The sequence below is a fragment of the Hyperolius riggenbachi genome, chromosome 3 (genome assembly GCF_040937935.1).
Source record: "Hyperolius riggenbachi isolate aHypRig1 chromosome 3, aHypRig1.pri, whole genome shotgun sequence".
Lineage (NCBI taxonomy): Eukaryota > Metazoa > Chordata > Amphibia > Anura > Hyperoliidae > Hyperolius > Hyperolius riggenbachi.
In genome coordinates this window covers 3,500,817-3,513,279 of record NC_090648.1, presented here as the reverse complement: position 1 = coordinate 3,513,279, position 12,463 = coordinate 3,500,817, and the positions used below count along the sequence as shown (strand labels likewise).

Sequence of the window (12,463 nt, the reverse complement as noted above, 5' to 3'; positions counted from 1 at the left end):
TGACCCCATTTTGGAAAGTAGACCCTTCAAGGTATTCAGAGAGGGGCATGGTGAGTCCGTGGCAGATTTCATTTTTTTTTGTCGCAAGTTAGAAGAAATGGAAACTTTTTTTTTTTTTTTTTTTTTTTTCCTCACAAAGTGTCATTTTCCGCTTACTTGTGACAAAAAATAATATCTTCTATGAACTCACTATGCCTCTCAGTGAATACTTTGGGATGTCTTCTTTCCAAAATGGGGTCATTTGGGGGGTATTTATACTATCCTGGAATTCTAGCCCCTCATGAAACATGACAGGGGGTCAGAAAAGTCATAGATGCTTGAAAATGGGAAAATTCACTTTTTGCACCATAGTTTGTAAACGCTATAATTTTACCCAAACCAATAAATATACACTGAATGGGGTTTTTTTTTATCAAAAACATGTTTGTCCACATTTTTCGCGCTGCATGTATACAGAAATTTTACTTTATTTGAAAAATGTCAGCACAGAAAGTTAAAAAAATCATTTTTTTGCCAAAATTCATGTCTTTTTTGATGAATATAATAAAAAGTAAAAATCGCAGGAGCAATCAAATAGCACCAAAAGAAAGCTTTATTAGTGACAAGAAAAGGAGCCAAAATTCATTTAGGTGGTAGGTTGTATAAGCGAGCAATAAACCGTGAAAGCTGCAGTGGTCTGAATGGAAAAAAAGTGGCCGGTCCTTAAGGGGTAGAAAGACTGTGGTCCTCAAGTGGTTAAGAAGAAAAAACTGTTGGTAATGCTTTGATAAATCTGGCCCTCCGACTCCTTAGTCCAATACTTACCAGGGCTGTGGATTTAGTATGAAATCATCGGACTGACTCCTCAGTTTATGAAACCTCTGACTTCCTGTCTCCGACTCAGACTGCACAGCCTTGCCTTCTAACTGAAGCTAGTGTAATAGTCCATCTGTAGCAAGGACAGCGCTTGGACACACCAGATGAACCGGTTCCTGAGGACATCCTTGGAGTACAATCCTGGGGCTATCACCTCCGGCTGGAATCTCCAGGAGATCTCAGCGCTGTCGTTCTTAGCAGGTTACCGTTCTCAGAAGTAGTTATGACACACCGCTGCACCACATGTACCTTCCAGGCTCATCCATGGACCCACATCCAAAATAAGGCAGTTTATACCAATAATTTCCAACAGCCACCTACTGATGAAATCTGATGGTGTGCTGAAACTGTTGGGGGAGGGGAAGTAACTCTCTGCTGCTATATTTGGGGGTTAGTTTTCCCGCTGGTGTTGGGGATTGTCATCACTTTTCTGTTTTGTTTCTTGCACAGATGAACAGTTCATATTGCAGAGGATTGCAGACTGTGCCATCGACCTGTATGGAATGATTGCCGTGCTTTCCAGGTAGGTGCTGCTCCACCCACAGAAGGGGGTGGAGACTGCCATCAGAAATGGCGGCATAAGCTTGCAGTCCTGCAGAGGATCCAGAATATTCCAGGACATCTGTTTGGGGTCATTTTGAGACTTCCTGGGATGATTTTGGGGGCAGTTTGGGAATCGGGGTTATTTTGTGGGCTTTCTGGAGATCTGAGGGTCGTTTCACACTAAGGGCCCGTTTCCGTATTGCGTGCTTTCAGGCTCGCTTATGGAAACGCAATTGCTGGGACATCATAGACTGCACTGTCTGCCCTTTCCATACATGCGCTGGGATTCACAGCTGAACCACAGCGCATGGTTGCCTGCATTTCTGGGCGATTGCGCCTGCGATCCCACTTGGTATTGCAAGCTCCGCCCCCCAGTAGTGACGCGCAGAGCCGCACCAAGCGCACGGCTCAGCATTGTATAATGGAAACGAGCCCTAAGCCTGGCGTGGTGTAACCCGATGCAGTTAGCTTCTGATGGTCCTTCCTCCTCCTCGTGCCGCATGGTGTGTGTTACTGGCCGGTGTACAAGCATACGTCTATCTGTACACCGAGAAATCTCTCCCTGAGGGACTCTAATAGCAGCTAAAATCTGATGATACAACCCAAAACCATAGTGACAGTTATAATGTGCGTGTAACTGTACCGTAATGCATCCGTGAGGCGAGTGGAAAAGATTTGATGCTCTCCTACTTGCCCTTCAGCTATTTCCTCCTGGATGGTTCCTGAAGCTTAACCTAGACAAAACTGAGCTCCTGATCTTCCCACCCCATACTGCTGCACCCCTCCCAGATTTCCACCTCACAAACCACAACCAACCATTCGCCCAACCTCCCAGGCCCGTTGTCTGGGAATAATGCTGGACTCTGACCTCTCATTTATCCCCCACAGAGCCTGCAATTTCCCCACCTCCGTAATATCTCCCAGATCCATTGGGCACTGTTGATCAGTCCCTGCTTTTCCAATCCCTGCAATCTGCGGGTATCCAAGACCTTGCCCTAGCATGGTTCTCCTCCTACCTCTCATCGCTCCTTTAAGACCACCTTCAATGGTTCCTCCTCAACCTCCATCCCCCTTTCAGTTGGGGTCCCCCAAGGCTCTGTTCTTGGTCCCCTGCTGTTCTCAATTTACACCGCTTCCATCGGAAAACTTATCTCCTCTCTGGGTTTCAACTATTACTTATATGTAGATTTACACCCAGATTTACCTCCATACCACGGGCCTCTCCACCACCACCATGGAGAAGGTATCCTCCTGCCTCAGCTATCTCATCCTGGGTGTCTGCCAGGTTCCTAAAGTTAAACATGGATAAAACAGAACTCCTTATTTTACCACCATATGCAGTCTCGCCCCCCACAGACCTCTGTTGCTGTCAACAAAACAATAATTCGCCCACCCACACAAGCCCGTTGCCTGGGTGTCACCCCGGACTCAGCCCTCTTCTTCAACCCCTACATCCAAACCATTGCTAGGGCCTGCTATTTCCATTTACGCATCATCTCCAAGATCTGGCCCTTGCTGACCTCAGACACTGCCAAATTCCTCCTTGTCCATGCCCTCATCATCTCCTGCCTGGACTACTGCAACACCCTCCTGTCAGGCCTTCCTGAGAACCACATCGCCCCCCTATAACCCATTGTGAAAGCAGCAGCCAGACTAATCTACTCCTCCCACCGCTCTGTCTCCACGACTATGCAAATCCCTTTACTGGCTCCTTATCCCCTTCAGAATCCGCTTCAAGATCCTATATCAGGCCTACAAATCTATAAACAAGCCCTGCCCGCCCTACATCTCTGACCTGGTCAGCAGATACACACCTGGCTGTCCGCTCCTCCAACAACCTCCTCCTATCCAGCTTCACTATCCAATGCCTGGCCTACAAATCTATACACAAGTCCTGCCTGACCTACATATCTGACCTGATCAGCAGATACACACCTGGCTGCCCACTCCACTCCTCCAACCACCTCCTCCTATCCAGCTTCACTATCCAATGCCTGGCCTACAAATCTATACACAAGTCCTGCCCGACCTACATCTCTGACCTGGTCAGCAGATACACACCTGGCTGCCCACTCCGCTCCTCCAGCCACCACCTCCTATCCAGCTTCACTATCCTATGTCTGGTCTACAGATCTATACACAAGTCCTGCCTGACCTACATCTCTGACCTGATCAGCAGATACACACCTGGCTGCCCACTTCGCTCCTCCTAACCACCCCACGCATCTCGCACTCCCATGCATGACTACAGGACTTCAGTAGAGCTGCCCCCTGTCAGGAACCGGCATGCCTGCGTAATACGGTTCCCGACTGCGGGTTTAACCAGATCGAGAGGGGAAGCAGCCTTAGTCAAGCTAAAAACAAGGCTGTGACCCATCCAACGCTTCTTACTGCCACCACTAGCTGTTGCTAGACACGTCCACTCAGCTGTCAAGTGCTTAGCACGCAATCCGCTATTTTCATATTCGGGTCAGCTTTGCACTTTAGGCCGAATGCGGGAAACACACTAAGGCTATGAGTGTTAGTTTAATACAGCAGAAGTCAAACTTATTAAATAACGATTTAATATTCCAGGAAAAAAGTGGAACAATGCAGAAAATAATATATATACAAAAGATTTACAAAAACAAAGTAAAAATTACAATGATACCCACAAGATAAGTTTGCAAAAAATGGAAAATAAACGTAAAGTGAACTTTTACCAACGCAAATGTCCAACCGTGGAGGGACACGGATTTACCGATTTCGATCTGGAACATCTCTGGCGATGTGCTACCCTCAAGAGAAGATAATTTTTTAGGCATCTGGCCCTGCTTCTTATACTGAGAGATACGTCTGGAGGCTGCCACTTCCTTGGGAAGGGGAGGACTAGTTTTAATTAACTTTCCAGATATAATTGAATTCCCAGAGATCTAACTTCCACATGTAAAAGTGTATTTCACAGCAGATTAAAGTGAATGTTTACCGTTTTTAAAAACAAAAAGTCAGATACTCACCTAAGGAGAGGGAAGGCTCGGTCCTAATGAGCCTTCCCTCTCCTCTCCCGGTGCCCGGTCCCGCGCAGGATCCCCCTTGGCAGTATTCGACCAGTTCGGTCAAATACTGCCACTTCCGCATGCCTTCAGGAGCTTTCGGAAGGCTTCGGGAGCACTCGGGCTCCCGATGACGCGGCCGCTCCATACTACGCATGCGCGAGCGCCCTCTATGACGCGCTCGCGCGTGCGTAGTATGAAGCGGCCCGTGTTCGGAAGCCCCAGTGCTCCCGAAGACCTCCGAAGTCCCTGCGGCGGCGGACGCGAACGGAGGAGCCAGCTCAGCACCGAGGGCACCGGGAGAGGAGAGGGAAGGCTCATTAGGACCGAGCCTTCCCTCTCCTTAGGTGCGTATCTGACTTTTTGTTTTTAGAAACGGTACCCATTGGCTTTAAAGGTGGGGACTTGACTGCTTTTGGGATAATAAGCCACTTCCTGGCCAGATGCTAGTTAGCCAATTAGCAGTTCCTGCTCCTATTCACAATCGTTCACGTTCAGATGCAAATGTAGTGGTCATTGACAAACAGACCATCACACCTGAGACAGCAGATGGGCTAGAGGCCTAATGAGCCATTTCCTTGCCCCAAGCTAGTAATTCCAGGCAACAGCTGCCTTCTAGCAGACATACACGTGACATAGTCAGAAAAATGAAACCTATGGCTTCCATGCGATACCATACTGCGGCTATATTCTGCATATTACCGTACATATCATCATCACCCCAATATATCACCACACCCCCATCCTGTGGAACGTTCTCCCACTGCCCATCAGGCTTGCCCCTGCTTCAACACCTTCAAAAAAAGCACTCAAAACTCACTTCTTCAAGGAGGCCTACCCCACCTCGACACTGCCCTAACCCTCTCTGCCAAGAACTTCTTGATGCCTCCTTTGGTGTCACCAACCCCTCCCTCTAGATTGTAAGCCTTTGGCAGGGCCCTCTCCCCTTGTGTATCATACTTGACTGTGTGCACTTTACCCAGAATTATGGAACTTGTATTTTTACCACTATCGCTCCAGTGTATGATCTGGCATTGTATTACTATCTACAGTGTGTTGTGTATCTTTTTGCTTATTACCTGTATTGTTGTATCTATTGTCTATTACCTGTATTGTGCTATCAGTCACCCTGTCACACGGTTATCATTGTCTGTAATCCAGCGCTGTGTAATTTGTTGGTGCTATATAAATCCAATACATAATAACAAAGTTCCGCCTGACCCTGGCCACGACCAAGCTGCTCATTCATGGCCTCATCACCTCTCGCCTTGATTACTGCAGCTCCCTCCTGTCTGGCCTCCCCTTGAAATGCTTTTCCCCCGTTCAATCAGTTATGAATGTGGCTGCAAGACTCATCCATGCTTTGCACCGCTCCGCCTCCACATCCCCCTCAGTGAAGCCCTGCACTGGCTCCCTTTCCACTTCAGGATCAGGTTCAAGATTCTGTGTCTAAATCTGTGCACAAAACCTCTCCTACCGACATCTCGGAGCTTGTTCACAGGTACACACCAGGTCGTCCCCTCCAATCATCCAATGACCTTCGCCTCACCGCCCCACGCATTTCCCACTCCCATGCGCGACTACAGGATTTCTCAAGACTCAACCCCATCCAATGAAACTCCATTCCACCGCCCATCAGACTTGCTCCTTCCTTCAACTCTGTAAAGCGTTGTGGAAGATGTCGGCGCTCTATAACTCTTAAATAATAGTAATACATTCAATCAAGTCCTCAGATCTCACCTCTACAAGATGGCCAACCCACCTTCTACCACACAGTAAGTCTCTGCTGAATATTTATTCCACAGCCCTACCTAGTGTGTCCACCACCTCCCTTCTCCTTTGATTGCAAGCCTTTGGCAGGGTTTTCCCTTCCCTAGTGTATTCTGCATGATCGTGTGCTCCTTTCCTATGACTGCCTCGTACTTGTATTACTGGGCCTACCTAACCAGCCCAAATCACATGATCCTGTAGCTTGTACCCTCTCCCTTCCCTAGTGTATTCTACATGATCCTGTGCCCCTTTCCTATTACAGGCTGTACTTGTATTACTGGACCTACCTAACCAGCCCAAATCACATGATCATGTATCTTGTACCCTCTCCCTTCCCTAGTGTATTCTACATGATCGTGTGCTCCTTTCCTATGACTGTCTGTACTTGTATTACTGGACCTACCTAACCAGCCCAAATCACATGATCGTGTATCTTGTACCCTCTCCCTTCCCTAGTGTATTCTACATGATTGTGTGCTCCTTTCCTATGACTGCCTCGTACTTGTATTACTGGGCCTACCTAACCAGCCCAAATCTCATGATCATGTATCTTGTACCCTCTCCCTTCCCTAGTGTATTCTACATGATTGTGTGCTCCTTTCCTATGACAGCCTCGTACTTGTATTACTGGACCTACCTAACCAGCCCAAATCACATGATCATGTATCTTGTACCCTCTCCCTTCCCTAGTGTATTCTACATGATCGTGTGCTCCTTTCCTATGACAGCCTCGTACTTGTATTACTGGGCCTACCTAACCAGCCCAAATCACATGATCATGTATCTTGTACCCTCTCCCTTCCCTAGTGTATTCTACATGATTGTGTGCTCCTTTCCTATGACTGCCTCATACTTGTATTACTGGGCCTACCTAACCAGCCCAAATCACATGATCCTGTATCTTGTACCCTCTCCCTTCCCTAGTGTATTCTACATGATCGTGTGCTCCTTTCCTATGACAGCCTCGTACTTATATTACTGGACCTACCTAACCAGCCCAAATCACATGATCATGTGTCTTGTACCCTCTCCCTTCCCTGGTGTATTCTACATGATCGTGTGCTCCTTTCCTATGACAGCCTCATACTTGTATTACTGGACCTACCTAACCAGCCCAAATCACATGATCCTGTATCTTGTACCCTCTCCCTTCCCTAGTGTATTCTACATGATCGTGTGCTCTTTTCCTATGAGTGATTCGTACTTGTATTACTGGACCTATCTGACCAGCCCAAATCACATGACCATGCATCTGTACCCTGTCCCTTCCCTAGTGTATGCTACATGATGGTGTGCTCCTGTCCTATGACAGCCTCGTACCTGTATTACTGGGCCTACCTAACCAGCCCACATCACATGATCATGTATCTTGTACCCTCTCTCTTCCCTAGTATATTCTACATGATTGTATGCTCCTGTCCTATGACAGCCTCGTACTTGTATTACTGGGCCTACCTAACCAGCCCAAATCACATGATCATGTATCTTGTACCCTCTCTCTTCCCTAGTGTATTCTACATGATCGTGTGCTCCTTTCCTATGACAGCCTGTACTTGTATTACTGGACCTACCTAACCAGCCCAAATCACATGATCATGTATCTTGTACCCTCTCCCTTCCCTAGTGTATTCTACATGATCGTGTGCTCCTTTCCTATGACAGCCTGTACTTATATTACTGGGCTTACCTAACCAGCCCAAATCACATGATCATGTATCTTGTACCCTCTCCCTTCCCTAGTGTATTCTACATGATGGTGTGCTCCTTTCCTATGACAGCCTGTACTTGTATTACTGGGCCTACCTAACCAGCCCAAATCACATGATCATGTATCTTGTACCCTCTCCCTTCCCTAGTGTATTCTACATGATTGTGTGCTCCTTTCCTATGACAGCCTCGTACTTTTATTACTGGGCCTACCTAACCAGCCCAAATCACATGATCATGTATCTTGTACCCTCTCCCTTCCCTAGTGTATTCTACATGATCCTGTGCTCCTTTCCTATGACAGCCTCGTACGTGTATTACTGGACCTACCTAACCAGCCCAAATCACACGATCATGTATCTTGTACTCTCTCCCTTCCCTAGTATATTCTACATGATCGTGTGCTCCTTCCCGCCTCGTACTTGTATTACTGGGCCTACCTAACCAGCCCAAATCACATGATCATGTATCTTGTACTCTCTCCCTTCCCTAGTATATTCTACATGATCGTGTGCTCCTTCCCGCCTCGTACTTGTATTACTGGGCCTACCTAACCAGCCCAAATCACATGATCATGTATCTTGTACTCTCTCCCTTCCCTAGTATATTCTACATGATCGTGTGCTCCTTCCCGCCTCGTACTTGTATTACTGGGCCTACCTAACCAGCCCACATGATCGTGTATCTTGTACCCTCTTTATGGAGTCTCTATGAAGTACAGTTGGGGAGAGGAGGGAACACTGCAGGGCAAATAGTGCAAGAGTTTACAAATAATATTCCTCTACATAAAATTCCAAACAATTGTGTCATCTGCAATATATAATGTCATTAAGATTTACAGAATCGGGGCAAAAATAATCTGCAAGGAAGGGACAAGGCTAAAAGCCAATATTGGATTGCTGTGGTCTCCCAGTCTTCAAGGAGAACGGCATTAAAAACAAACCCGATTGTGTGATGGAAATTTATTGTTGACTCAGGAACATGTCAGATGAGGATTGTCTTTGAAAACAGGTCATTGATACATCCATAAAAAAACAAGTTAAAATAAATCTGAGAGGAATACGGAGCCTGCCATCTTTATTCCTTTATAATCGATGCCAGTTGCCTGGCTGTCATGCTGAGCCAGTTGTTGCTTGAGTCACACGCTTGGAGCACGCATGCAGCCGGTGGAGTCACACGCTTGGAGCACGCATGCAGCCGGTGGAGTCACACGCTTGGTGCACGCATGCAGCCAGAGGAGTCACACGCTTGGAGCACGCATGCAGCCGGTGGAGTCACACGCTTGGAGCACGCATGCAGCCGGTGGAGTCACACGCTTGGTGCACGCATGCAGCCAGAGGAGTCACACGCTTGGAGCACGCATGCAGCCGGTGGAGTCACACGCTTGGAGCACGCATGCAGCCGGTGGAGTCACACGCTTGGAGCACGCATGCAGCCAGTGAAGTCACACGCTTGGAGCACGCATGCAGCCGGTGGAGTCACACGCTTGGAGCACGCATGCAGCCGGTGGAGTCACACGCTTGGAGCACGCATGCAGCCGGTGGAGTCACACGCTTGGTGCACGCATGCAGCCAGAGGAGTCACACGCTTGGAGCACGCATGCAGCCAGTGGAGTCACACGCTTGGAGCACGCATGCAGCCAGAGGAGTCACACGCTTGGAGCATGCATGCAGCCGGAGGAGTCACACGCTTGAAGCACGCATGCAGCCGGTGGAGTCACACGCTTGGAGCACGCATGCAGCCGGTGGAGTCGCACGCTTGGAGCATGCATGCAGCCAGTGGTGTCGCACGCATGCAGCCAGTGGAGTTGCACGCTTGAAACACGCATACAGCCAGTGGTGTCGCATGCATGCAGCCAGTGAAGTCACACGCTTGGAGCACGCATGCAGCCGGTTGAGTCACACGCTTGGTGCACGCATGCAGCCGGTGGAGTCACACGCTTGGAGCACGCATGCAGCCGGTGGAGTCACACGCTTGGAGCATGCATGCAGCCGGTTGAGTCACACGCTTGGAGCACGCATGCAGCCAGTGGAGTCACACGCTTGGAGCACGCATGCAGCCAGTGGAGTCACACGCTTGGAGCACACATGCAGCCGGTGGAGTCACACGCTTGGAGCACGCATGCAGCCGGTGGAGTCAGAGCAGAGTCACAGCATGTAACCTGCACACGCATTCTGGGCTAGTGGCTTATAACATTAGAGGCGGAGCATCAGCACAGAAGTCAGGGAACCAGCATTGTTTATAGAGAATGAAGATGGCGGCTTCCATACTCCTCTCACTTCAGGTTTCCTTTACAATTCTGTCATAGGAGTATGAATCCATATATAGTAAACTCTGATATAATAAACCTCTGGATATAGTAAACTCTTTCTTCAGGACCCAGCAAATCTATCTGTGTAAATATACAATGTATGATCAATTCTGATATAGTAAACTCTTTTTTTCCTGATCCCTAGCCGTTTACTATAAAGGGATCCTACAATGTAACCATGATCCAGAAATGCCGCCGCCTTCTCTGGACCCGGGTCATTTATGGTGTGTTTTGTTTCAGGGCTTCCCGCGCTTTCTCCCAGGGCCTCCCCACCGCTGTCCATGAGAAGATCCTGTGTGACGTGTGGTGCTCGGAGGTGAGAGCCCGTCTGTGTCTCTGTGTACACGTCCCCATCCCTTCTCAGCACTGATTGTCACCTCTCTTTGTTGCAGGCTGGGCCACGTGTGCAGAGCACCCTGAAGAGCCTGCGCAGCGGAGGAGGAAGTGCACCGCTCTTCAAGAGCCTGCGCTCTGTCTCCTCTGCACTGGTGGAGAATGGCGGGGTGGTGGCCTCGCACCCGCTGGGCTTCTGAGATCAGCGGACACTTCTTCAGCTTTGGATTGTAACTCGTGGTGGTCAGAAATCACAGCTGCCTTACACTTCCACCATGTGTGCCGGAAATATACGTGTACCAATGCCACTAGCCTGCCGTGTGCCATATCTGCCAATAGAGGGCGATCTAACTAACGTACACTATCTGTTCACTATGGGACTCTACTGGCTTCATTGCCTCTCTATCACACTCACCCGGGGGAGGGAACCCCTGGTAATGGGCTGATGTACAGAGACCTCACCACCGGGGGGCACAGATTGCTGTACACACATCCTCTCTATCACATTCACCCAGGGGTGGGGATCCCTGGTAATGGGCTGATGTACAGAGACCTCACCACCGGGGGGCACAGATTGCTGTACACACATCCTCTCTATCACATTCACCCGGGGGAGGGGATCCCTGGTAATGGGCTGATGTACAGAGACCTCACCACCGGGGGGAGGGGATCCCTGGTAATGGGCTGATGTACACAGACCTCACCACCGGGGGGCACAGATTGCTGTACACACATCCTCTCTATCACACTCACCCGGGGAGGGGATCCCTGGTAATGGGCTGATGTACAGAGACCTCACCACCGGGGGGCACAGATTGCTGTACACACATCCTCTCTATCACACTCACCCAGGGGTGGGGATCCCTGGTAATGGGCTGATGTACAGAGACCTCACCACCGGGGGGCACAGATTGCTGTACACACATCCTCTCTATCACACTCACCCGGGGGAACTGGATCCCTGGTAATGGGCTGATGTACAGAGACCTCACCACCGGGGGGCACAGATTGCTGTACACACATCTTCTCTATCACATTCACCCGGGGAGGGGATCCCTGGTAATGGGCTGATGTACAGAGACCTCACCACCCGGGGGCACAGATTGCTGTACACACATCCTCTCTACTTGCGTCCCACTCGTATTGTATCATTGCTGCTGCTCTAGTCCTCTCGTAGATTATTATTATTGATTTATATACAAGTCATGGGTGCATGATACAGAGGTAGTGTACAACTAATCGCAAACAGTTGTGCAGAGAGTTCTGCCCTGGTGAGCTTACAATCTAATCTCATTAAAGTGATATTTCCATTGCTGTTTTGATCCAGCTGTGAAAGGGAACTGTTGTGATAAAATCTCATGAAATTCCTCTCCCTCTGTTGTCCTGTTTTTGACGCTGTTTGTCCGGTGACGGCCGGATCAGGAAAGCAGACGCATCGCAGTTGCCGCATGTTTTGCCGTTTGTTTGTGTGACTGTGCATGTTGTCACAACTTGCAGCCCATACATGTCCACATTTCTGCATTGTAAGGGATCACATTTTACTGACGCACTTTCCACTTCCCCAGGAGATTGCCCCAGAGGCGTAGCTAGGATTTTCAGCGCCCGGGGACAAAGACTATTAATGCGCCCCCCCCCCCCCCCCCAAAGTCAAGGTTGCGGTGCGCCAAAAAGGGGCGTGGTCACATAATAAATGTGGGCGTGGTTATGGGTGGAGCCAAATGTATATGGAGGTTAGCAGGCTCACGCTCACCCACCCTCCCTCAGTATGTACCTTCCAGCATATTCCAAGACAAATTCAGCAATCATGAGCCCCCCCCCATCAAGACAAATTCAGCAATCATGAGGCCCCCAACATAACCAACTCAGCAATCATGAGGCCCACAACAAGAAAAATTTAGCAATCATGAGGCCC

General features: G+C 49.0%; 1 protein-coding gene across 1 annotated transcript in view; it reads left to right on the top strand.

Annotated features, from left to right (window-relative positions):
* ACADVL (acyl-CoA dehydrogenase very long chain) overlaps positions 1 to 11,923 on the top strand; it is a 73,102-nt gene extending 61,179 nt beyond the window's left edge. Inside the window, exons 17-19 of the mRNA XM_068271940.1 lie at positions 1,306 to 1,378; positions 10,459 to 10,534; positions 10,611 to 11,923. Coding sequence (XP_068128041.1) covers positions 1,306 to 1,378; positions 10,459 to 10,534; positions 10,611 to 10,751 — 290 coding nt within the window. The 3' untranslated portion in view covers positions 10,752 to 11,923. The remainder of the gene's footprint in view (positions 1 to 1,305; positions 1,379 to 10,458; positions 10,535 to 10,610) is intronic.
* Positions 11,924 to 12,463: the final 540 nt, after the last annotated feature.